The sequence below is a fragment of the Schistocerca piceifrons genome, chromosome 1, assembly GCF_021461385.2.
Source record: "Schistocerca piceifrons isolate TAMUIC-IGC-003096 chromosome 1, iqSchPice1.1, whole genome shotgun sequence".
Taxonomy (NCBI): Eukaryota; Metazoa; Arthropoda; class Insecta; order Orthoptera; family Acrididae; genus Schistocerca; species Schistocerca piceifrons.
The window spans coordinates 642,805,988-642,830,400 of NC_060138.1; the positions used below are offsets into that span (position 1 = coordinate 642,805,988).

General features: G+C 40.9%; 1 protein-coding gene across 1 annotated transcript in view; it reads right to left on the reverse strand.

Moving 5' to 3' along the window:
• The window catches only part of LOC124760191 (retinoid-inducible serine carboxypeptidase-like), a 154,219-nt gene extending 130,056 nt beyond the window's left edge, over window positions 1–24,163 (reverse strand). Inside the window, exons 1-2 of the mRNA XM_047249098.1 lie at window positions 24,154–24,163; window positions 19,350–19,576 (exon numbers count right to left, since the gene is read on the reverse strand). Coding sequence (XP_047105054.1) covers window positions 19,350–19,576; window positions 24,154–24,163 — 237 coding nt within the window. The remainder of the gene's footprint in view (window positions 1–19,349; window positions 19,577–24,153) is intronic.
• Between the last annotated feature and the right edge of the window lie 250 nt (window positions 24,164–24,413).

Consider the following 24,413-nt stretch of genomic DNA (forward strand, 5'->3'; position numbering starts at 1 on the left):
ATTCAAATATAAAGCATATTTTCAGTGTTCTGTTTGCTCTTTCAATGCTTCTCTGGCTTTGTGAGTGGCGTGGCTTACCAAGGATGATCTTCAAGGTGGGCCAATACTCCTTTAGGCTGATTGCTACACTGTTTGCAAATTCTCTGCTATTACTGGATTGTAGAATCGTTGGAGCACCAATCAGTCTAAATATGTTGATGATATTGTAGGCTACTTCTTCCACTCTCTTTGATTTCAGAGCCCTGAGGACCACAAACTTAGTGAGATGACCTTGGTAGACCATTATAAACTTGTACTCTCTTTGAGGATGGGACTGAAATTCATTGAGATTGACCTGACAATGGGAACTGAATTCTGAAAAAACCATTGGCTTGATCACAAGGCCTCTTTTAACATCTTTTTGTTTCTTCTGGTAAGGCTCACAAAGGTAAATGTACAGCTAAGTATCATGGTGGGTAATATTCTTATACTTGGGTGAAAGTTCTTTCAACATTCTGTCCCATCCTCTGTGACCAATAGCCAAATGAGCCTTATCGAGAATGTCAAATAACTCAGAGTCCATGATGTAAAACTGAGTAGCACTTACAGCTTCTTTAACAGTACAGTCAACTTAGTTTTTTTCTCAACTGTTATTACATCATAGTGTTTTAGCAGCCAGTAGTCCCATGCTTCCTTCTTCGTGGTCATCTTAGCCTTTTTTTGTATTGTTGACTAACTTTTGGTAACTGGTTTCAGTTAGGATAACACAATTTTTAGCAGCATTAGCTCTTATTTGAGATAATCCATCGCAGAGTCATAGTTGCATGTCAGCATAGTGTGATTCCTGTCTTGGCACTACACTCCCTTCCAACATGGTGATACAAGAATAAAGGGCACAGATGATGGAAGTGCATCTGTGAAACTTCTGTTGGATACAATACACTGGAGAACTGTTATGGCGATATCTGTAGTGTGGTAGTTGAACATCATACAACAATACACTTCTTTGCAACCATGAAACAAAGACCTGAACACCACTGTTGTTTGTTACTTTGGTGATCATTCTTGCCACAATTGTGTCTATTTTGTCATTATATCCAATACATTTAGGCATTTACTTATGGATATTAGTGTTGTAGGATTGCCGAATCCAATGATGCACACTATACCACATGTAATAAGCACTATTTTATTACTCGGAAGCTCACATGTACAGTTATATATATTCTTGAATCTCTGTCCATGTGTGTACTTTTTCGCACACGGCCACAGACTGCCACAAAGAGCTTGCCAAAACAAAGATATTACATGCGACTTGATTGATAGTCACCACATTAGCCCCCACCCCCCTCCCCCTTAGAGTGAGGAGCACAAAACTTAAATATTGGGGCATACATGTAAAGAAAACACCCAGGGGGGAGGGAAAGGATAGTTAAACTGAAACCATACCTTAAATTACGTTGCATTAGTAACTGAAGTCTTTGAGCCAGCGAGGGGGGCGGATGGTCCTGCCTGACCAGGTGAACCTTCGTACAGAAGTCAAGGGATCTGGGGGAGCTGATGGTGGGTTGTGAGGAGCCAGGGTAGTGGACCTGAATGCCTGTTGCGGTACATAGTACTTTTCACGTTGATGGGTCAGTATCAATAGGCAAGGGGACAGACTGGAGAAGATGACTGTGGGTTAAGTAGTCATTGGGGGAGCTGGCTCGTTCGTAGAAGATACACACATCTGGCTGCATAACAAAAAACACTTTAGAGCTGCAAATAAACTCTGTATTGACATTCACTACCACTTCCATGTATGGGTTGACAGAATCTCCACGCAAGTCATCGGTGGCAACATCACACGTTTCGAGGCTGGCCCCTGATACGTCACTGAATCCTAACCAAGGAGAGGCAGGGGGTTGCCTGTAGGAGGGGGAGTCATCACATGCATCACTCTGTATGGGAATGTCACAAGCACCTGTAGCACTGTCACAAGAATGGGAGTGGGTAATGTCACAAGTGCAGGAAAGGGCGTCACTCATCTGCGGACTGCCGGTAGATACCTTGTGTGAAGCGGGTGTAGCATGGGGTCAGGGCTGACTGGGTGGGGTATCGGGCAGTTCTCCCAGAGACCACGCCAGTTTGAGGTGGCAGACAAATACCGTTTGAGGTGTGCCATTAATGAGCACTTTGAACATGTTGGTACATTGTGATATGACTCTGTGCAGGCCCGAGTATGGAGGTCTGAGTGCTGGTTGGACAGTGTCATTGCGCACCATGACATGAATACACGGCACCAAGTTCTTATGCAGAAATACAGGAGGGAACAAGTGCGGTCGAGGTGGAGGCATGCGAATGTTAGCGATTAACTCCTTAACATGTCCAACGAATGTCGAGTCGCAGATCTGATCTGGAGGAAGTGAAGACTCCACTAACTCTTCTGGGAGTGTGAGGGCTTGTCCGTACAGTACTTCTGCCAGGGATGTGCCGAGGTCCTCTTTGTATGAGGCCTGAATGCCTAACATTACCCATGGTAAGGCATCGGCCCACTCACCTCTGTGACACACCAGGGAAGCTTTAAGCGTTCAGTACCAGCGTTTGACAGGCCCATTGCTCTGGGGGTGGTACACTGTAGTCCTAAATCATTTCACCCCACACAGTTCACAAAGCTGTTGGAAGAGGGCAGACTCAAACTGGCAGTCCTGGTTAGTAGTGATAGAAATGGACAGCCGAATCACGAGATCCACATTAATAAGGCCACTGTGTCAGCTGTGATAGTAGTGAGAGGAATTACCTCTACCCAGAGGGAAAACCTCTCTATGGTGGACAGTATGTAATGGAAGGGGGCAGAGGGGCATAAGGGCCCGATGATATCAATGTGTATGAGCTGGAATCTTCTTTTTGCCACATCGAACGGACCCATAGGGGGCTGTGAGTGACGTCCTACTTTTGTGCATTGACAAGCCACACACGCTCACGCACAACTGTGACGTTGTTTTATCACCCCGGGCCAAAAAAAACATTCAGATACCAGACATGTGGTAGCACAAATGACAGGGTGTGCCAAGTAATGGATACTATTAAAAATGTTCCGTCGGAGAGGTGCAGGAATCACCGGACATATGTGTCCTGTTGAAATGTTGCACCAGATGGGTGATGAAAAACCAAGAAGTGTCCATAACTCTAGTTTGAGTCCTGTTTTAACATCGGAGCACAATGCAGTGAGTTCAGTATCCTCTGTCTGCAATTTAGGGAGTTCACTGAGGTCCAGTTGTGAAGAAAAACCTGACACACAAGATAGAAAATTGGTGACGACACTGTCTGCCCCTCTGACGTAACGTATGTCATTCATAAACTGACATTTGAGGTCCATTTGCTGAAAACATCTCGGGGATGAGTCCTTGCCTGGGTTACAGAAAGCATATACCAATGGACTGTGGTCAGTAAATACCACTAGATGGTGACCCTCGATATTGTCCTGGAAATATTTGATAGTGGCGTAAATAGCTAACAGTTCCCGGTCGAAAATCGACCATTTACATTGGGAAGCAGCTGTATAACAGAACCCATGGATTGCTGAAGTACCACCCCCACTCCTGTATCACTCACATCTGTAGTAAGCGAGATGGAAGCATCAGGATTGCGGTGAGCGAGCGTAACAACCGTCGGTAAGGCTGACTTTAGGTTATCAAATGCGCAATGCATATTTGGAGTCCACATGACCACCTGAGACCCTGAAGTGTTTTTTCCTGCAAGAGCATCTGTCAGTGGGGCTTGTATGTCGGTGGCGTGGGGGTTGTGTTTGCAATAGTAATTTATTGTTCCAAGGAAGTGGCGGAGGCCCTGAAAATCTTTGGGCAAAGGCACCTTACTAATGGCCTCGACCCGTTTGGGTAGGTGGCGGATGCCGTCAGCAGAAACACTGTGGTCCATAAAAGTGACACTAGTGCAGCGGAGTTGTGACTTAGCATTGTCCACTGCAACACCGTTTGTTATTAATAGTTGGAACACTGTATTTAAATGGAGTTCACATTCCTCAAGGGAGGAAGAAAAAGTTAACAAGTCATCCAGGTAGGCATATTCAAAGTCCAGTTTTCCAACCAATGGGTCGATGAACCATTGCCATGTCTGTGCAGCATTTTTAAGGCCGAACGGCATGAACATACACTTGAACAACCCAAACGGGGTGATGATAGCAGTTTTTTCAACTTCCTCCGGTGCCAATGGCAGTTGGTGATATGCCTTGTGATAGTCGATTACACTGAAAAATTTGTGCCCCATGCAGTTGGGAAGCAAAGTCTTGAATATTTGTGATGCGATAATTATCTAGAATTGTTCTGCTGTTAAGCGCCCGATAGTCACCGCAGAGGCAGAGAGTGTCATCTTTCTTGGGCACCAAATGAATGGGTGATGACAAACTACTAGAAGAAGGGCGAATAGTCTTACTATCTAAAAGTTCTTGATTAATAGCTTTGGCGTGTTTAAGTTTTTCTGGATTTAAACACCTAGTCTTTGCCCGTACTGGTGGGCCTTCTGTGGTATTGATTCTGTGGACAGTACCGTTGTTGATCACGAACAGTGATGGGGATGAAGGACTCGCATCCAATGCAGTATGACTAAACTGTAATGCACATGCTAGCGTGTCCCAGAACGGCGGGTCAGCAGCAGTGGCAGTGATCCACTGGTAGTCCTTGTCGTAGAGCTTGTTGGGGTACTTGGTAGTGTCGTGGGCACAGCTTCTGTCCAACAGTAAAAACGTCACGTGGCGTCGGTGGCAGGTGCAAGGAAGCAGTGAGGGGGTTGGTGGCATGGCTGTGTATGACAGCTGGGTGACCCGCTTACGAGCATCCTTGAGCTTGGCTTGCATGTCAGCGATGTGTAAGCGAAGGGCTTCATTGCTGTCCTGAAGTTCGTCGTTACGTGATCTAAGAAAGAGCACTGCAACAACGGTTTCAACTAGCTCACACAATAGAGTGGTGCTCTGGGATGACAGGGAAGAGATACCTGAACCAGTGGTATGGTCTATCGAGTTAAAGGTTAGTGTACCTTGTTATATGTCGGGTGACAGTGCATGGGCTAAGAGAAAATCTACCCTGACCAAAGGTTCATCCACCTCCACAATAATGAAAGCAAAATAAGGGGGTATTAATGTCCTGCAGTTTAAGGCTTAAATTAGTTATTCCATGAGATTGGATCAGGGAATTGTTGGTGGCTCAAAGCGAGGGGGGGGGGTGGTGGTGGGGGGTGGGGAGGGGGGGGGGGGGGCAAGGCTGCTGCTCGAATTTAATACCTGCAGACAAAGGTATCACACTAACCTCGGCCCCCGTGTCATCTAGAAATGAAAGGCAAGACACTGTGTCTTTTTTATGTACAAGTGTCGTGGCGTGTGAGGTGAAGAAGTATTAAGTGATAGTAGTCTGTGCGGTGCAACATGGCCTGTAGCGCCTGAACTTGGTTGCATTATTGGTTTGGGAATGCGCATGGAGAACGAGATTTCTTATCTGCATCGCCAAAGCAGGAATGGAAATAACACCAACTGGGATGGCACATGGCGTCACCCATCATGCTGGCTGAGGTCGAAGTGGCAATGGAGGGGGTCTTGTTTGTAGGTTCCTCCAACGGCAGCATTGCAGTTCCAGGATAAACATGAAATTTTCCATCTTGAGCATCCGGCTCGATTTGTCCCACCACTGATTCAGGTGGAAAGTCCACACTGGCACTTGAGAAAACTGTAAACATAGTCACTGTGGTTTGAGCTCATTGTGGCGGCCGTTGTTGGGCACTCGGAACATGTGGAAACTTCATATTCAATGTAAAACATTCGCATTCAAAGTTTTGCACGTGAAAAACATTCTGTTGGTATGGAACACTGCCACACAACTGCTGACTCATGCATGATAATGGAAAGTTATTGTTTGTACATGATGCCTCCACATGTGGCTGTGGGAATGCAGAAGCAGTGTCCTGTTGAGTACAGCTAGTAGGTGTGTTTGGGAACTGCATCGACCTATTGTGAACATGAGGTGGATAATTGGAAAACCATGCCAAAGCGTCCATTGGGAAACTTAGTTGGCATGTGTGTGGTGTAGCGGGTGGCAAGCGATCAATTGTGTGCTGTTTGATAGTATGAAGAGTTCATTGTAGCACTCACAACCAAAATTCGGGGTCACCAGTATGGACATTAGTGTTGTAGGATTGCCGAATCCAATGATGCACACTATACCACATGTAATAAGCACTATTTTATTACTCGGAAGCACACATATACAGTTATGTACATTCTTGAGTCTCTATCCACGTGTCTACTCTTTTGCATGTGGCCACAGACTGCCCCAAAGAGCTTGCCAAAACAAAGATATTACACATGACCTGGTCGACAGTCATCACATACTAATACTTTGCAGGATGTTTTATCACCCTCACCACTAACAAAACTTAATTTTCCCAATTGATTATTGGGTGATTAATGTCTCCACTGGTGATTATAATATGTCTGGGGAACTTATGTACAAGTGGACTGAGACTTCATCTAAGTTTTTGTTTATATCAAGAAATGAGTCTGGTGGACTGCAAAAGCATCCAATTACCATTTTACGTCCACCTCTGATACTGAGTCTTCCCCAAATAACCGCATATGTAGCTTCAATTTCTGTCTTTGTGGATCCGACTTTCTTGCCTACTGTGAAAAGTACACCATCTCCATTCCCCATTACCCTATTCTTTTAATATACACTTAAATTTTCCCCGACATCTCACTGCTATCAATTTCAGGTTTCAACATGCTTTCTGTACATAGCATTGTGTGAGCTTCACTGCTGTTCAGGAGCACTTTGAACTCTGGTACTTAAGGTATTTACCCACTTCCATGCCCATCACAGTGATTTGCAGTGTATGTATGTAGTTAAGTTACAGATGAACTCATATTATGTGATCCAAGATTTTGATTTTGGTTTACTTTTCAAAACAGTGCCCAGTATTATGAACATTACTGAAAATCAGAATGACCTTTTATTTGCAGTGACATTATTTTGGTGAATTAAAGCTTCCATATAATTAGCCTTAAGTGTAACATGAAATTGTATAAAATGTAATTTATTTTCATATAATGAGAAATGGCAGTTTATAAGGCAGTTTGGTTTTCATGTTCTATCAGTTACTGAGTCAGATAACTCCCATGGACTACCAGTACCACCACCAATAGGAGCAAGTAGAAAGGGTGTGATGATAGGGGTCCAAAGCCCCTTGCACAGAGCCTTGAAGACTTTTCTTTTTAGTTTTTAGTGGATTTACATTTTCTCTTGTTAAATATGGAAACTGTTGTTGTAATCAATAGGATATTAAATTTTGTCCATTGAACAATTATAATGACTGTTAGATTGCAAAGTTTGGCAGCAGTGAGAGAAATGGTACAATGATTACAAGTTGCAATGCTAAGTTGAGCTTCGTCCCTTACTTGTTATCAGCACATGTCAGTACAATTCATGTTAACTGTCTTATGCTTATGACTGCTGTCAATGTTAGTAATCTAACAGCTGTAGCACTACACTAGTATGTTAAACTTCTGTTGTTTGTGTCAATTGAAAAATAAATAGTGTAATGAGTATATCAGAAAATGACCAACTCTTTGATATTCTTTCACATAACATTGTTACTTCTGTGTGTAAGTTATACCATAGCTATTGATTATCTGCATGCACGCATGCCTGAGGTGGCATCATTGTATAGTGGACAGAACAGATCTCCCTCTTACATCCCTCCTCAATGTGGGGACAAAATGTGAGGTCAAAGCTTAACTTAGCACTGACAATTTACATTCACTTATTGATATCTTCTATAAAGCAAATCTGTGGTGTTTGAGATCATCAAAATTTGAAATAAAAGAAACATGGCTTAAAGCATATGGATTAGCAAAAACTCGAATGATTTTACTGCTTTAGACTCCAATATGTCTCAAGAGTTTCATTCATAGTAATGCTGCGACTGTATATCCACAGGTGTCTGCAAGGACAGATAAAAGAGAGGCACTTTTTGCCCCTTGCCCCTTTGGAATCTGGAATACTGAGTTTTTTATTTCTACACTGTGTGGATAAACGTCAATTCTCTTTGATATGTATTGCAATATGGCAAGTGTACACGTAACTTTAAACTGCTCTGCAGTTTTTGAGGACTTAATTTCAATCAAGTGTATTGTTTGTGACAGAACAGTGCTAAATGGAGTTAGAATATGCGTGTTTAAACATAAATGGTGCCATTCACGCTGTTATGCTCAAGAAGATTTACAAATACAGTGTAAATGTGACATAGAGTGTAACGGCCGCGAGATCGCGAGTGAAAAGTGCTACGCGGGAATAGAATACAGCATGCATGACGAACTTCAAAAAGAACTTGACATTATAAAAAAATATATAAAAACAATGGAAAATTTGGTACTAACCACACGGGAACTGTCTGAATCATCAAGGCAACAAGATCTCATTAATGCTAGCCATAAAATTCGTAGGTATGCACAACCAAATGTACAAAGTGTAAACAGTACGACTGTAGCTAGAAATATGAACGAACTGATCACTCTAAAAGACACAAGTGAATTAAACGCAAGAAAATAAAGTGTTAATAGTGCATCTATGGATAAAAATATGAACAAACTATCCACACAAAAATATACAAGTGGATTAAACGGAGAAAAACACAAACAAATATATGCAGCTAAAGATGCAAACACCAAATGGAACCAGTTTTATTCTTTATTCAATTATTATTATGATGTTACATGTCCTGTTAGTAAAAGGCTTGTCAAACAGCAACAAAAAAAGCAAACCTGGGTGACTGGAGAAGTAATCCATGCCAGAAATAATCTGAGAGTGTATTATGACCTCTCCAAACAAAAAAATAATGAGGCCTACAACACACTGTATAAAATAAAAAAGAAAGAGTACTGTAGTTTTATCAGAGAAACTAAAGCATCATTCATCAGGATGTCTATAGATAAGGGAAAGAACTACTCAAAAGGTTTATGGTCGTTCATTAATGGAGAGAGAGGAAAGGTAACAAATCGGGCAGAGGACATCTGCCCACTGATGAGTGGGAAAAGCAACGCAAACCCTCTAGAAGTAGCCAATACTTTTAACAGATATTATATTACTGTAGCAGACGAATTAATAAGCCAAAATAAAACAAATGCAGTAAGTAAATTGTTAAACCCCCCACATACAAATCATACTATGGTTTTCATACCTACAACAGATGCAGAAGTGTCAAACCTAATAAAACAACTTAAAATTAAACACTCTTCTGGCTTGGATGGTGTTACATCACATCTCATAAAGGAATGCAGAGAATGTATATTACAACCATTGACACACATGCTGAATGCTGCGATAGAAGAAGGTATATTTCCAGATTCACTGAAAGTAAGTAAAGTGAACCCAATATTTAAGAAAGGGAACAGGGATGAATTAGGAAATTACAGGCCAATATCATTGATCTCAACATTTGCTAAAATCTATGAAATGATAATAAAGAATAGAATTGTAAGTTTTATAACAAAGTACAGTATACTGCATTCATCACAACATGGTTTCAGAGAAGGGAAGTCAACAAAAACAGCATCAACAGATATAATTGAGCACATTCTTAATTTACTTGACAGGCAGCAAAAGACTTGTGGGATTTTTATGGACCTATCTAAGGCATTTGATTGTGTGAACCACTCAAAATTAATGATGAAATTATATCAGTATGGAATTAGAGGAAAATGCTATGACATACTTAAATCATACATTACAAATAGGAAACAATGCACAGAAATCAGACATACTAGTGGGGGAAATATAACAAACTACATATCAGAATTACAAACAGTTAAACACGGTGTGCCACAAGGATCTGTGCTTGGGCCAATACTATTTATACTCTACGTAAATGACTTCCCTAGCTATATAAATCAGAAACTTATAATGTATGCTGATGACACAACAATCATTTGCACAGCTGACACAAAGGAGGAGCTTGAGAAGGAAGCACTCCTGACTATTGAAAATGCAAATAAATATTTAACACAAAACAACCTGTTTATGAATCAGTCTAAAACAATAAATGTAGTATTTCAGACCAAGCATAGTGAAAATTATAATATAAATGTTAATATAAATGGAAAGACTATTAAAGAAGTAACCAGCACAAATTTTCTAGGAACTATAATAGACAAACATTTGGCATGGGGGGAGCACATAGATGCACTGTGTAAAAAGATAAACAAACAGATCTTCATCATGCATAAAACAGCTAAGACTGTGGATGATAAAGTCCTCAAATCAATGTATTATGGACTTGTCTTCCCACATTTGTCTTATTCAGTTCATATATGGGGAAATGCACAAGCTGGCTACCTAAAAAGAATATTCGCAATTCAGAAAAGGGCAGTGAGATGCATTGCAAAAATACCACCAAGACAGACCTGTAGGCAATATAATATTATGACAGTATACTCACTGTATATATACCAAAGCATAATGGTGGTAAGGTCAAGTGATAAACACTTCCTAAATAAAGATGTACACAAACACGGTACAAGAGGAAATGAAAATTACTACATGATAAACAGAAATCTAAAACTGTCTATGACTGCCCCAGAAGAAGCAGGCAAAAGGTTTTTTAATAAACTCCCCAAAATCATTAAAAAAGAAACAGATCTAAAATGTTTTAAAAATCATTTGAAACTATATCTCACAGAGAAATGTATATACAGTTTGAGTGAATATTAAGATGGTGTTTAAATATATCATTACTGAAATGTACCTGTAAAAATTATCATTTCTGTATGTTTTTTTGATTTGTGTGTACGTATAATGTGAAACATGTAAAACCTTTGTATGATTATGGACTATTTCTGTTTAATAATTTGTTTCATTTATATATATATTGAAATCAAGTTTGATGTTAATAGGCTATTGTATGACACACCCAATACTCTCAGCTGGATTTTCAGCTGGAGTCCATGGGCAAAGAATAAATAAATAAATAAATAAATAAATAAATAAATGTTTTCTGTGTCACTTGTTCAGTATGAGGAAGGAGGAAACTCACAGCAATCAGTTGCAATCCCATTAAATTTTATTATTCTTGCAAATCTAGATTTTAGCTATAAATAGCCATCTCCATTGATAAAATACAAGGAAAATTACAGAAACAAAATTAATTTTCTTTACACAGAACAATGAGTAAACACTGTCTGAATATAGTGGAGGGCATGATATTATGGAGGACTGTTGCTTTCATATCACCTCTCCTCTTTTGTGGCTCCTTGGTGTCATTCTTTCTTTTCTGAATGCAAAGTATATTCATCAATATAAATTCAAAACTTGCCACTTAATGTTAGAATCTGTGAAACTCCAAAATGTGGTTTCCTTTATATGATGTTTATTATCTACTACTCTTCTATTTTTTCAACTATGTTTGCACATCTCTATATATTCTTGTACAGGTTGCATGGTGAAAGGCAAACTGTACTGAGATATGCGCAAAAAAATGGACCCATCATTTTGAAAGGTGGGTTTAGTTGAAAGAGAGCCCTCCAAGAGGTAATAATGCAAGTTGTGGCGAAAGAATTAGTAGCTAGTCTGGGCAATGAAAAAGATTAATTATTATACTGCATTATTAGACAGATTAAAACAGCAAGCCAGTGTAACAACTTTATTACAGAAGAACTCTGCTGGCATTCAAGAATTCACTGGACCACATTTTATAGTAATGGAGCCAACAGTGTCAGCAAATAGGAAGTGTAAGAAACAGAGAGTGCTTCTGAGTCAATTAAAAAAGGTAACGGAGACCATAATTAATTTATAGTATCTTCTTTGGAAATTTTGGCCACTGGTGGAGGACTGTAACACAATAACAAAATTAATATGTGATGTTACCGTACATACATTTAACTTCTAATTTTCCAGACAGGCACTATTAAAAGACACTTACACAAAGCTTTCAGCCAAAGCTTTCATCAGCAAAAGGAAACACATGCTATTCACACAAACAAGCAAGCATACCTTAAGCACACATGACTGTCAACTCCGGCAGCGTGGGCCACAACGCAACTGTCACATGGGATGGAAGCTACAATCTGAATGGGGCAGGGAAGGGGAAGGGATAGCAGTTTACAGGTGAGGGGAGAGAGGAACACTGTCCAGCGGAGTGTGCAGGGATTAGAATGCCAAGAAGCGCAGCATCAGGAAGTAGTGGGGCTGGAAAGTGTGCCTGTCTGCAACACAATGTGTCATCTTTATGGTAAGTAACAACCCTAGCTAGGAGGGTTGGAGAGAGAGATTTTCTCCTCTGCTATTAGCACCCAGGTCGCTTTAAGATAGCGGATGGATGCTGTTGTGGATTTGTCCTTCTGTGGTACTGAGAATGTTTGTTCACCCTGTTGGAGTACTTTTTATGGGCTGGTGTATAATTGTTGGAGTTTGTCATGGACCATGTCATTGCTTAGCATTAAGTGAAAGCACTTGCTTAGCCCCTTGTGGACAAAGGTTGGTGGAAACCAATTGGTATGTGGTGGGGGTGTGAGGGAGTTGTTAATAAGGTGTTGGATGTTCTGCACTAACACAGGTAGCTCTGTGGTTGTAAGTGGTGGAGACAGCAAGATTAAATATGCTAGGAGGGTAAGGCAATTACCATACACCACCACTGCAAATGGACTTGAGCTCATCCTTGTATGCTGCCCAAGTGCCTAGCAGAACCCAGGATATGTCCATTGCTTTTCGTGGCACATTAAGGAAGTCTTCAAAGTTGGGTGTCATCTTTCCACTAACAAGTTGTTCTGTGAGTGGTAGATCTTTGTATGGAAATGTTGCATGAAACATAGTTTGCATGGCTCAGTGAAGAGGGAGGATTTCAAATTGTTGGGCCTTGTCATTTGTGATGGACAGGAGGAAATAGATTGCACACCTCAGTGAAGAGGGAGGATTTCAAATTGTTGGCCCTTGTTAGTTGTGATGGATAGGGGTAAAGCAAAGTGAGAAACCCAGCTGTTAATGAATGCCCATGCCATTGATTTGGCTGTTATGTCATTGGAGGGGATCACTTCTCCCAACAGTTCATGCACTCAATGGCCAATAAGATGTATTTGCAGCCTTTGGACTAGGGTTGGGGTTGACTAAGCCCAAGTGTATGTGTTTGGAGGGGGTGCATGCCATTCAGTATTTCTTCATTGGCATGGAACACATGTAGTCTGCTTTAACCCCCAGCCAAACAAAATGCTATGTAATGAGCCTCATAGTGGGCTCATCCATGGGATGTGACAGGCTATGAAAGCTGTCAAAAATTGGTTTTCTTAATTGGATGCACACCAATGGGCATGGTCTTCCCTGCAGTGCTGCACACCAAACTTTGCTGTGAGAGTCAATGAGCTTTATTTGTTAGAGATGCAGGCCTGAGTTGGGATTATCTAAAAGTTGATATAAGTCTTCATGTTCTTATGCATTTGCTAGGTCGTCCTAATTGTTTAGGATACTGATGGTGTGGATATGGGAAATGTAGTCTACCATCACATTTTCCTCCCATTCATGTGCTGAATTTCTATCAAGAACTGAGCTGTCAGGTCAAAGTGCCACAAGTGGTGGGGTGATACACCCTAACTAGGATTGTGAATGGCATGCATCAAGGGGCAGAGGCCAGTGAAAAAGTGAGAGGGCAGCCCTCAATGTTCTGTCTGAAATACTTTACTGCCTCATAGAGGGGAGTAGTCTGTGGTTGTGTCCAGACAACTTCTACGATCCCTTCAATTTGCATGAGAAGAATCACAAGGATGATTGCACAGAGTTACCTGTTTGTGGAATGCCAATGTCAATGACAGTCTTGCTAGCATCAGCATTGCCTGAGAGGTGGGTCATTGGTGAGGGGTGGTCCAGGGTCATGGACCTCTGCAGTGACTGTTTCATCACCTTGAAAGGCTGTGACATTTCCTCCAACCATGGAACAGTTCAGTTCCTTTGGTACTGGTTCTGGGAAGGCATTGGTGAGGCCTGCCTGATTTTAGCTGCCTATGGAAAGTGATGCCTGTAGAAATTTAGCATTCCTAGAAATCTGCATAGCTCCTTGTAGGTACCAGGCCTGGGAGTGAATTGTATGAATTGCTTTCTTTCTTCTGTTGGTCCGATCCCTGCTGATGAAACAGAATAGGCTCTGCTGACACATGTGGCACTTTTCACTGTTGATGACTACACCTGGTTGTTCTAGAGCATGTAAAACCTGTAGCACATAGTCTTCATGCTCTTGGAGCAAAGCAGAGTATATCAGTATAACCTCCAGTCAATGGAAACAACAGGAATTTGCATAGGGCAGAATCGATGAATTGCTGCCAAGTCTGAGCTGCATATTTTAGTCTGTATGGCATGAATAAGTATTCAAATCACCTGAAAAGGGTGATAATGGCAGTTTTAGTAATGGCTTCATTGGTCGTTTGTATATGCAGATATGTCTTTTGACAGTCAATGATGCTGAAGATTGTTACACCCAATAATTCATGTGTAAAGTCCTTGATGTTGGGTACAGGGCAACAGTCGAGAACTCTACGAGTATTGAATTGAGGATTCTGTAGTCCCCACATTTTTTTAAATTACCATCATCTTGGTATAGGGAAGCCCAAGGGCTGTTTGAAGAATGGATGGTGCCCGAGTTAAGTAACTCATCTACAATGCCTTTGGCGATTTGCCTTTTCTCAGGGGAGAGGCAGCACTCTTTGTAAGAGATAGGTGGCTGATCTGTTGTTATGATTCTGTGCACCACGCTATTACTAATGCCATAGTAGTGGGAAGGAGGCAGGGGGATTTGGGGGGAGGGCTTATCTGTCATAGCCACTTGTCTCACAAACACTGACTACACTATCACTTGTCTCACTGGCACTGTCCTGTTCATTCATAGTGTTTGTTGAAGGTGGTTGTTTACTGTTGCTAAAGGGTAACATCCACAAGGAATTGAGCAGATCGATGTGACATTGGATGGTTTCCAATACTTGTTTGAAGCAGTGGCATGTGAGAATGTCACTGGTAGTATATGTGGAGTCTGTGGTGAGCAGCAGCTGAGTCAATGATTTGTTGAGATGATGGTATTCGTTGTTGTTGCTAGGGCTGGCAAAGAATTTCTGCACTCTGGTATGGAGATCCTTCAGCAAGTGCCATATGTTCACTGGGTTTGTGCCCTGAGGTCTGAGGTAGTAGTTATTCTGTGGTGGTGGTGGTAGGTGAGGTCTGACGGCCTCTAAGTTGTGATTCTGCTGCTTGTAGCTGATTTGGCTCTTATGCAATAGCCTCTAAAGCAAGGAGGTTTCCTCCTGTAGTGTAAGGCATTCATTCCATATATCAATGTACTGTTGGTTGGTTGCTTTAAGTTGATTCTGGGTGGAGGGTTGTAGCAGCTGGAGCCTGCATACCACTGAAAGGAAGGTGTCTTTTGTTGTGCTGGAGCTGGGGCCAGTGGTCATCTGATGGTGCTCATGATGGTGACATTACTTAGTCTGCAGAGCAACATTCCTTCTAATAAATCTGGGAAGAGATGGAAATGCCATAGGAAGTCAGCTCCAATCAGTGATTCATTGACCTTAGCACAGAGAAATATCCATGTGAAGCGTTGGCACTGCCAAGGTCAGTATCACAGGTGATCTTTCAGTAAGTGGCAATGATCAATGCATTTTCTGCTCTTAGTGTAAGTGCAGAGTCAGGGGTGTGAGGGGGTAGGGTGGTATTTGGGCTCATATTAATTATCAACCCTGAGTCCACCAAAAAGTGCTGTTTCATGTGATGACTGCACACAGAGCCTGTGGTTGTTGCCAACGGATGGGTCAGACAAACTGGTTTAGTTCACTGGGTTAAGTGAGTGGCGAACTTCGTAGAAGCAGCAGCCTCGGACACTATGGTAGGTTGTGGAAGGCGTTTGGGCATTGGCAGAGTTGGGGACACTTGTATCCATCAGTACCAATGCAGGTGTGAAACTAGCATCACTGCAACGTTTGTGCTTGGTTGTCCATCTTACATGGTGCAGGTGACACCATGCCGCATGTTGTCATCAGTTGTCAGGGGTGTAGTGCAGCCAACTGAAGTTGATGACAAGCTGTGGTGGTGTCAGGTGTCATCAGAAAGGTCCAGTAGCAGTCAGTCAGGGCCTGCTGTGTAGCAAGGTAAGGTGGCTGTCACTGCTCCAAGTATCATGTATCAAAGGACCTTGCACGAGGTCGGACTGTTCGGTGGCAGCATCATGGAAAGAGCAAGATGGCTGTCGCTGCTCCCTGTTCTGTGCCTTGGGTAACATCGGAAGAGAATGGTGTCATTCAGAAGCCATCTGCCAACTCGATGTGCAACATGACTACCAGCAAATATGTAGTGCTGGTGGTTGCTGGGTAGTGTGGGTGCCCATTTGCAAAGCATATATGCAATGTGCTAAGTGTAATTTATGGTCCAATGGGAGTCCTTTCTTGCATACTGGAAGCAGTTAAGCAGATGTACACTGGTATGGCTCAGCCAGCTAAGCTCTGTCGTTAGGTAGGAACAGATTCAATACCTGAGAGCCTGCTGCAGTAGCACAAGTCAATGGGGAGGGGGGTCTGGACAAATGTCATTGCATGTGAACACTGGTGTCCAGCAGGATAGTAAGGTGGCTCACATGTGTTGGGCCCAGATGGTGCTCCATAGGAGGTGGGGTGATCTGAATTGTTGTGATGTGAGGTGGCAGTTTGTGCCACGTGGAGATGAGGGTTCGAGTGCACACATGGGAGAGTGGAAGAATTCACTATTGCTCACACTTCCTCATTTGACATATCCCGGATCACTCATTGTACAATGTAGTCCATGAAGAACACTGTCAAGTTCAACAAAAGATCTGAATCTTCCTGGTTTATCATTGGTATCCATTGTCCTGGTAGTGGACTGCGTATACATTAAATACAGGGCAGATGTACTGTGGTCTAGGGTCACCAGTGTAGGAGTAGCATGTAACCAGTGTGGAGTAGAATGATATACAGACACCTTGGCAAATTATTCAACACTTTATTGCTGTGAACATTTACTGCTACCAAACATACACAAAAATGCTATTGCAATACACCCACTTCGAGAGATGACTGGTAACTGGTGATCAAAGGTCATGAACTAAGGCTACAGATAAACCAAGTCCATATTTGCTGTGGTTGATAAGTTGGCTAGCGTCAATACTGGTGCTCAATGTCACCACAGATATATATGGAAATTGCGATTAACCAAAGTGTTACACTGCTGCAGACAACTGTTTTCAATTTATAGTGTAAGAGATACAAAGCTTTCTTTTAGAGGATTTTTGTCAAACATGAGAATAGGACTTTTGGTACAGTTTGAATGAGTCAGTTGCCATGATGAAAATTTTAATGCTTGCAGTTGGTCAGTTCAGAAGCAGAGGTTTGTCTGCCTTATGGGTGACTAATGAAAACAAAAGCTGGAAAGCCTGAAATTATATTGGGATGCACAAAGTAGTGACATGAAAAGGCAGTTTGTGCCTGAGTGCAAGAAAAATTGCTCATACCAGGAGCATATGTCAGGCCAAAGTTAAAGTTTTGAAAATAGCCATAATTCTCCCTTTAAAAGTAAGTGGACCTGAAGACTGTTTATCCATAGTGAAAAGAGGAAAAATGTTTCTAAGAGATGCAATGGGCTGAGGATAGTTAACTGCTCTTGCTGTAGTAACAATAAAAAAACAATAATCAGAAACATGTAGTGGAGATACTGAGTTGCGATAGGCACAATAAAAAGATTCACACACTCATAGCTTTTGGCCATTAAGCCTTTGTCAGCAGTAGACACACACACACACACACACACACACACACACACACACACACACACACACACACTCATGCAAATGCAACTTGCACAAACGTCTGCAGTCTCAGAGAGCTGAAACTACACTGTGAGCAGCAGTACCAGTGCATGATGGGAGTGGTGACTGGGCAGGGGTTACGAGGGCTGGGATGGGGATGGATAGTTTGGTAGGAGTGGCGGACAGTGAAGTGTTGCAGTTTAGACGGAGGGCAGGAGAGAAGGTGCGGAGGGGGGAGGGCGAAAGTAGTGGAAAGGAGAGAAATTTTTTTATTTTTTTATTTTATATTATGCAACTAACCAATGCTGTCAGACTTGGAAGCAATGTACAAGGTGTATTTAAGTACTATTTTTGCATTGGTACCATTGTTTTGATATATAATCCAATACCGCTAAAGAGTAACTGTGACCAATGCCTGCCACCAGAGCACACTTTGGCAGCAACTTCTCACAGTCGGTTATTACACATCCAACACCTCTCAAAACAGAATTATGTCAGCATACAAACTCATATCACTATTGAAGGAATGGCCTAGACCACTTGGTTCCTGCAGCTTCGATCCTCTGTAGTGTAGGTAGGTGGCATTTCTGCATTTACTTTTTCCCCCTCAATTTATTTCTCAAGGCACTTTCTGCAGACAGTTTTTGTAATTCTGTGTACATTATTTTAATCTTCTTGTAGCCTGCAGTCAACTCAGACAAAAATTATTCAGAGGAATTTTTTCTCAGGAAATGAATAGCAAGAAGTGAAGAAAATAAGACATACATCAGAAAAAATCAATACCACCTAATTCTCTGGTTACAGAAGTAGGAGACAATGTAAAAATCATCAACAGAAATTCTAAAAGTTGAAGGTGTTTCCAGGGGTCATTATTAATAAAAAGAGACAATGGCATGTAGTTTGCATAGCTGATATTGGTGAAGTACAAACAAATAACTCCTTTCCATTGTGAACCTCATTCCACATGTATGTGAAAAAGAAAAAAAAAAGATATTGCTTCATAATGATGATTTAAATAAAAAAATGGTTAGATGTAATATATAGTGACAAAGCAATGTCATTTTAAAGTTTCCTCAGAAAGAAATTATTTGAAGGGAACACTGATCCATTCTTGCAGTCAGAAAACAATTTTTTGACTTGTTTGTGATTTGTTCAGAGGTATATGACAGACTATGCCAAGCTGGAAGCAAACTTTTGAAATGACATTAAATATGAATGTTACAGTTTTCAAAAGAAGAAGTGAAGGCCATATAAGACCGAACATTTTTCACAAGAAATAAAAATATTTCTTGTTACATTCTTCTGTACTAATTTTATTTCTTTGATATATGAATAGCATAGGAATTCACAAGCACAATTTCTGGATCTCAGGAGTTGCATTATAAATATGGACCTGTCTGCTAGTTGCTACACCATAAGTTGCCTGGTACAAATCTAGTCACAGGTTTACTGTGACACCACACTTCTGCAATTTAGTTATTCAACGAAAGAGGCAGCTTTAGGACAACAATTTTTGATTACGTAACTGCAATGCAAATCGAAGCTCTTACCCAAGATGAGTTCCGGACATTGAGGTCAGTGTCAACAATGCCGAGTTCCTCGAAGTTACCATAACCTGTGCCAGAAGCTCCGGGCCCACCTTGCAGCCAGATGACAAGAGGCCGTGTGGCATAGTCGGTTGTGGCAGTAGTGTAGTACAGCCAGTAGAACATGTGCGCGCCATCACGGACGTCTATATAGCCCCAGTCCTGCTCACCAGGGCCAACACCCTGTCGTCCTGCAACCAGGAAAAGAAAGTTGCTAATAACAAATAGAACTCATTGTAGCCATCACTAAAGCCCATTTAGTCTGTGTTGATTATGAAATCTGTGCCGTCTCATTCTGTGAGAGTTTCGTTGCTTTCAGTATATCTTCATGAGATGTTGTATCATTAAACGGGCCTTATTTTGAAATGTTACATTGTTGGATTTGATATGCACACTTAACACAAGAATTGAAGGGTGAAAGTGGCTAGTAATACATGTAAAATGTTCCAGTAAACATAGGTATGTAAAAGTGGTACTAGTGTGAAAATTTTGAATGTGGTGTTATAAGTGTCACTGACACCATCAGTATGGAATATTGTCCTAGTTACTATAGATGTATTTGAATTGAAGTCTTTTAGTTATCTTTAGTCTAATTGGGCTCAGGTTTCTCCCACTGACCATGGTTGAGAAATGTGGTAGCTGCAGTTCGAATATCTCCTTCACTGTAAGTTATACATGTGAGAAAAATCCTCCAACTGAAAATACTCATCACATCTGGGAAAAGCCTCTCCTTTAGATTAGATTTAGGATGGTTTTCAAATTGTTTTATCATCAGCATCTCTGTTAGATCAGAGGAAAGGAAGGGGGCAGGAGGCAAGGAAAAAACAGAAAGTAGTACTTATATCTCCTCAATGTTTCTTTCTTTCCCAATATCTATTACTTTTATTACAAAGTCCCTGTGACCTCCCTCTTCCTCCCCTCCCCCTTCACTCCCCTCCCCACACTCCATGCCCCTCCGGAAATACAATTGTATACAGTTGCATAGCATTGTAACAACAATAAAAATAGCACTACAATGTATCAAATTGTTTGTTACATTAATGTATACAATCCACAGGACAAACTAAAGTCATCTCCTCTTACTCTTTAAAAATATCGTAATGCTACATCAATATCAGTTTCCCAGCAGCTATGCATTGAAGCAAGACTAGTGAATTGTTCTTCCCTCATAGCTGATGAAGGATTGAGACCATAAATTCTGTTGTTGCTGTACTAGTTAGTACCATGGCTAAAACTTTTAGTGTTGTTTGAGGCACAGTTCAGTGTTGTACATTTCAATGATATAAAGTAGAGACTCCAAAATTATAAGACCAGGCTCTAAACTACACTTCCATCTAGCATTCCAAAGTTTGAATTCCTGCAATACCAGTGCGATAAGGGTATCCAGAAGCTGTGCGTACATCTCTACCACTTTTCTGCCAGTTCGAATATCTCCTTCACTGTAAGTTATACATGTGAGAAAAATCCTCCAACTGAAAATACTCATCACATCTGGGAAAAGCCTCTCCTTTAGATTAGGTTTTATATTCCAAAACAGGGGCATGTGCAAGGCCCTTCAAAACTCTTCCTCAATGGACTGAGCAGTTAGGTGTTTATCACATCGTATCTGTCAAGAAAGCATAACTAGCCATTTCTTTCATTCTCACATCTAACTGCTTAGTGACTGCTTCAACTTCAAACAGCAACTGCTGGAAAACAGAATCCACATTTTGTCTTTTCTGCTCCATTACGCTTATGGTGTCCTTCATGGTGTCCATTTCTTTCTTCAAGTCTACAGCTGTTGACTAAAGAAAACACCTGAGTAACACAGTAAGCCCCTGCACTTAGTTTAAGAGAACAGTATGTCTACATCTATATCCTGCAAACAATTGTCAAGTGCATGACAAAGTGTACATCCAATTGCACCAATAATTAGGGTTTCTGCCAGTTAAGTTCCTTCAGCATCTCCGTGAAACTCTTCTATAAATCAAACAAACCTGTGTTCATTTCTATCACCTGTTTCACCAGTGACTGAGCCTATGTGAGCTTTCCATTTCATACCCCTACAAAGTGTTGCACCTATTAATTTGAATGAGTTCAAAAATGACATGAGAGCCATACAATACATTTTTTTTTTCATTTAGCGAAGTGCACAGTTTTACATTTCTGAACATTTGAAGCAAGTTACCAATATTTGCATCACTTTGAAATCTTATCAAGATCTGATTGAAAATTCATGCTTCATCATTTAACTGCATCATATGAAAAATGTCTGAGGTTAAAATTAATATTGTCTGCAAGGTCATTAATACACAACATGAATAGGAAGGCTTCCAACATACTTTCTGGGTCAAATCCATACTTGCTTCCATATCTGTTGACAATCCTCTGTCCAAGATAATTTGCTGCCTCCTCAATACCAAAAAATGCTCACCCCAGTCACAAATTTTGCTTTTTACCATATGTGATCGTACTTTTAATAACAAATGTATATGTGAAACTGAGTCAAATGCTTTCTGGAAATCAAGAAATGCTGCATTTAGTTGACTGTCTTGAAAATACTTAAGGCGTATGAGTAAATGGGTTGGACCACTGTGAGGAACTGACTGAATAGGATGGTGGAAGCATTCTATGAAAGTGAAAATGAATATGAACAGTCACAATCTCAGCAAACATTTTTTGTACATATGGTTACCAGTTTTGGTCTGTTTTAGACCATCTTCAGACCTCACCATGGTGGTAGATGGTGGTGTTAACAGAGCAGGCACTACACCTCCCCAAATGCTAATGTTTGTGGAGGTGTAGCACCTGCTCTGTTAACAGCCACTGTCTACCATCATGGTGCAGGTCTGAAGATGGTCTAAAACAGATTGAAATCGGTAACCCTTTACATATAAAAAAAATATTTATTGCAGTTGTGACTCTTCATATTCTGCCATGAAGGCAATGACATATTTTTTTGATTTGCCAGCTGCCTGGGGCTTTAATGACTGTTCAGTGTGTCTTCAACTGTATTGAGAGACTGCTGCATCACATTGGATTAGCTGGGAGGCAACTATTTCAAAATGTAATTTAATTTAAAAAAAGTAGCAATGCAACACAAAATTTCTAAGAAATTGGTCTGCTCAACTGCCAGACAGAGATCATTTTACAATACAAAAAATTCTATTGACAAATTCAGGAATAAGAAGACGCTATGTACAGAGTGAGGCACTCAAATGGGTAAATTTGAGTACTGGCTGGTGGCCATGATGAGAGGTTACAAGATTGGGTGATGTACCTAGGCCATGTAGACAGGTGGAAGTTTTAGTAGGCATGAAGTGTTGGTCACAAGCACAATGTGTGTTTGGTGTAAAGGTGTATTACAAACACTTGGATAGTTTTGTTGGAGCTCAAAGGGCTTTCCATCAAGAGCTTCATTTACTCCATGAGTTCCTGGGGCATCTTCCCATGCTATCAGCCCTCGGGTGAGAAATGTTAAAGTCACTGGTAGCACTGAAAAACAAAGATGGCAATATCAAAAGAAGTAAGAGCCAAAAAGATATTTATCATGCACACAAAACTTTGCAAGATAGGAGATGAGTTACTGGCGGAATTGGAGCTGTGAGGATGGGTCATGAGTTGTGCTTGGGTAGCTCAGGTTGTAGAGCACTTGCCTGCAAAAGACAAAGGTCCTGAGTTCAAGTCTCCCTCCAGCACACAGTTTTAATCTGCCAGGAAGTTTCTTTGCAAAAACAGTCAGTGAAAATCAGGTAGACACCATAGTGCAGATCTTTTTCTCTGCTATTGATCAGTGAGAACGAATTTGAAGAATGATCTCCACCACTACCCACACAAGATGCTTATTATACAAGCTCTCCAACCTCAAGATTACAATAACCATGTACGCTTTTCACCCTCAGAAACTGGCAATGTGTTCAAAGGAAAGGATACCATCCGATTAATTCCATATTCAAAAAATGACAACTTTCAAGGCAAATTATTAATTTCCACTCATGAAGCCTACACTAGATTCATATAAAAAATTATTTAAATTAACAAAAATGGTTCAAATGGCTCTAAGCACTATGGGACTTAACATCTGAGGTCATCAGTCCCCTAGATGTAGAACTGCTTAAACCTAACGACATCACACACGTCCATGCCTGAGGCAGGATTCAAACCTGCGACTGTAGCAGCAGTGCGGTTCCGGGCTAAAGCATCTAGAACCACTCTGTCACAGCAGCTGGCATTTAAATCAATAGTTTATATGAATTTTTTGATGTTCTTTTTTGTCTGCATCACTGTGTAGTAAGTAAGAAGAGCTAAGAGGCAACGAGTTATCACTTATTTGAGATCATAGTGAAATTTCATGTTACACATTAAAAGAAAGGCTATTCAGAAAGTTGTAACCAGCTGTAAAAGTTGCATTTAAAGCCGGAAAATGAATTTCTCCTTACATACCAGTAGTTCATAAGAAATAGGGCGTTTACCTCTGAAGACAGAATATTGCAACCTGGATAATGAAGGGTTTGTGACAATCCGCTAAGTGTTACCAAAAAATCTTGTAGGCTTGGTCAGACTTTATTTGTACAGATAGCTGGTTTAGACCTCACAGTCATCACCAGATCTATATAGGAAATGAAATAAAGGTATTTTAGAATTTGTGAGGTGTGAAGAAAAACTTACTACGAGGGTTGAATGAAAAGTAATGCCTCCACCTTCGTTAATTATGTTTGGATGGGAATATTTTCATAAATCAAACGCAGAAATATACCTTAGAATGTGATCTTGAATAACCAATACTCACTTTTGCACATTATCACCAGCCAATTGGATAAATTTCTGCCAACGATGAACAAGTTTTCTAAAGCCATCACAGAAGAAGTTGGCACCCTGTTTCTGCAACCACAGTCCCACAGTTCTCTCAATGTCTTCATCAGAAACATAATGACGTCCCCGCATATCGTCTTTCATTACGCGGAACAGATGGAAGTCAAATCTGAATTGTGTGGAGGATGCTGTACAGTGGTGAGATTCAGTCTCTTAAGTTCTGCTATGGTGGCATGT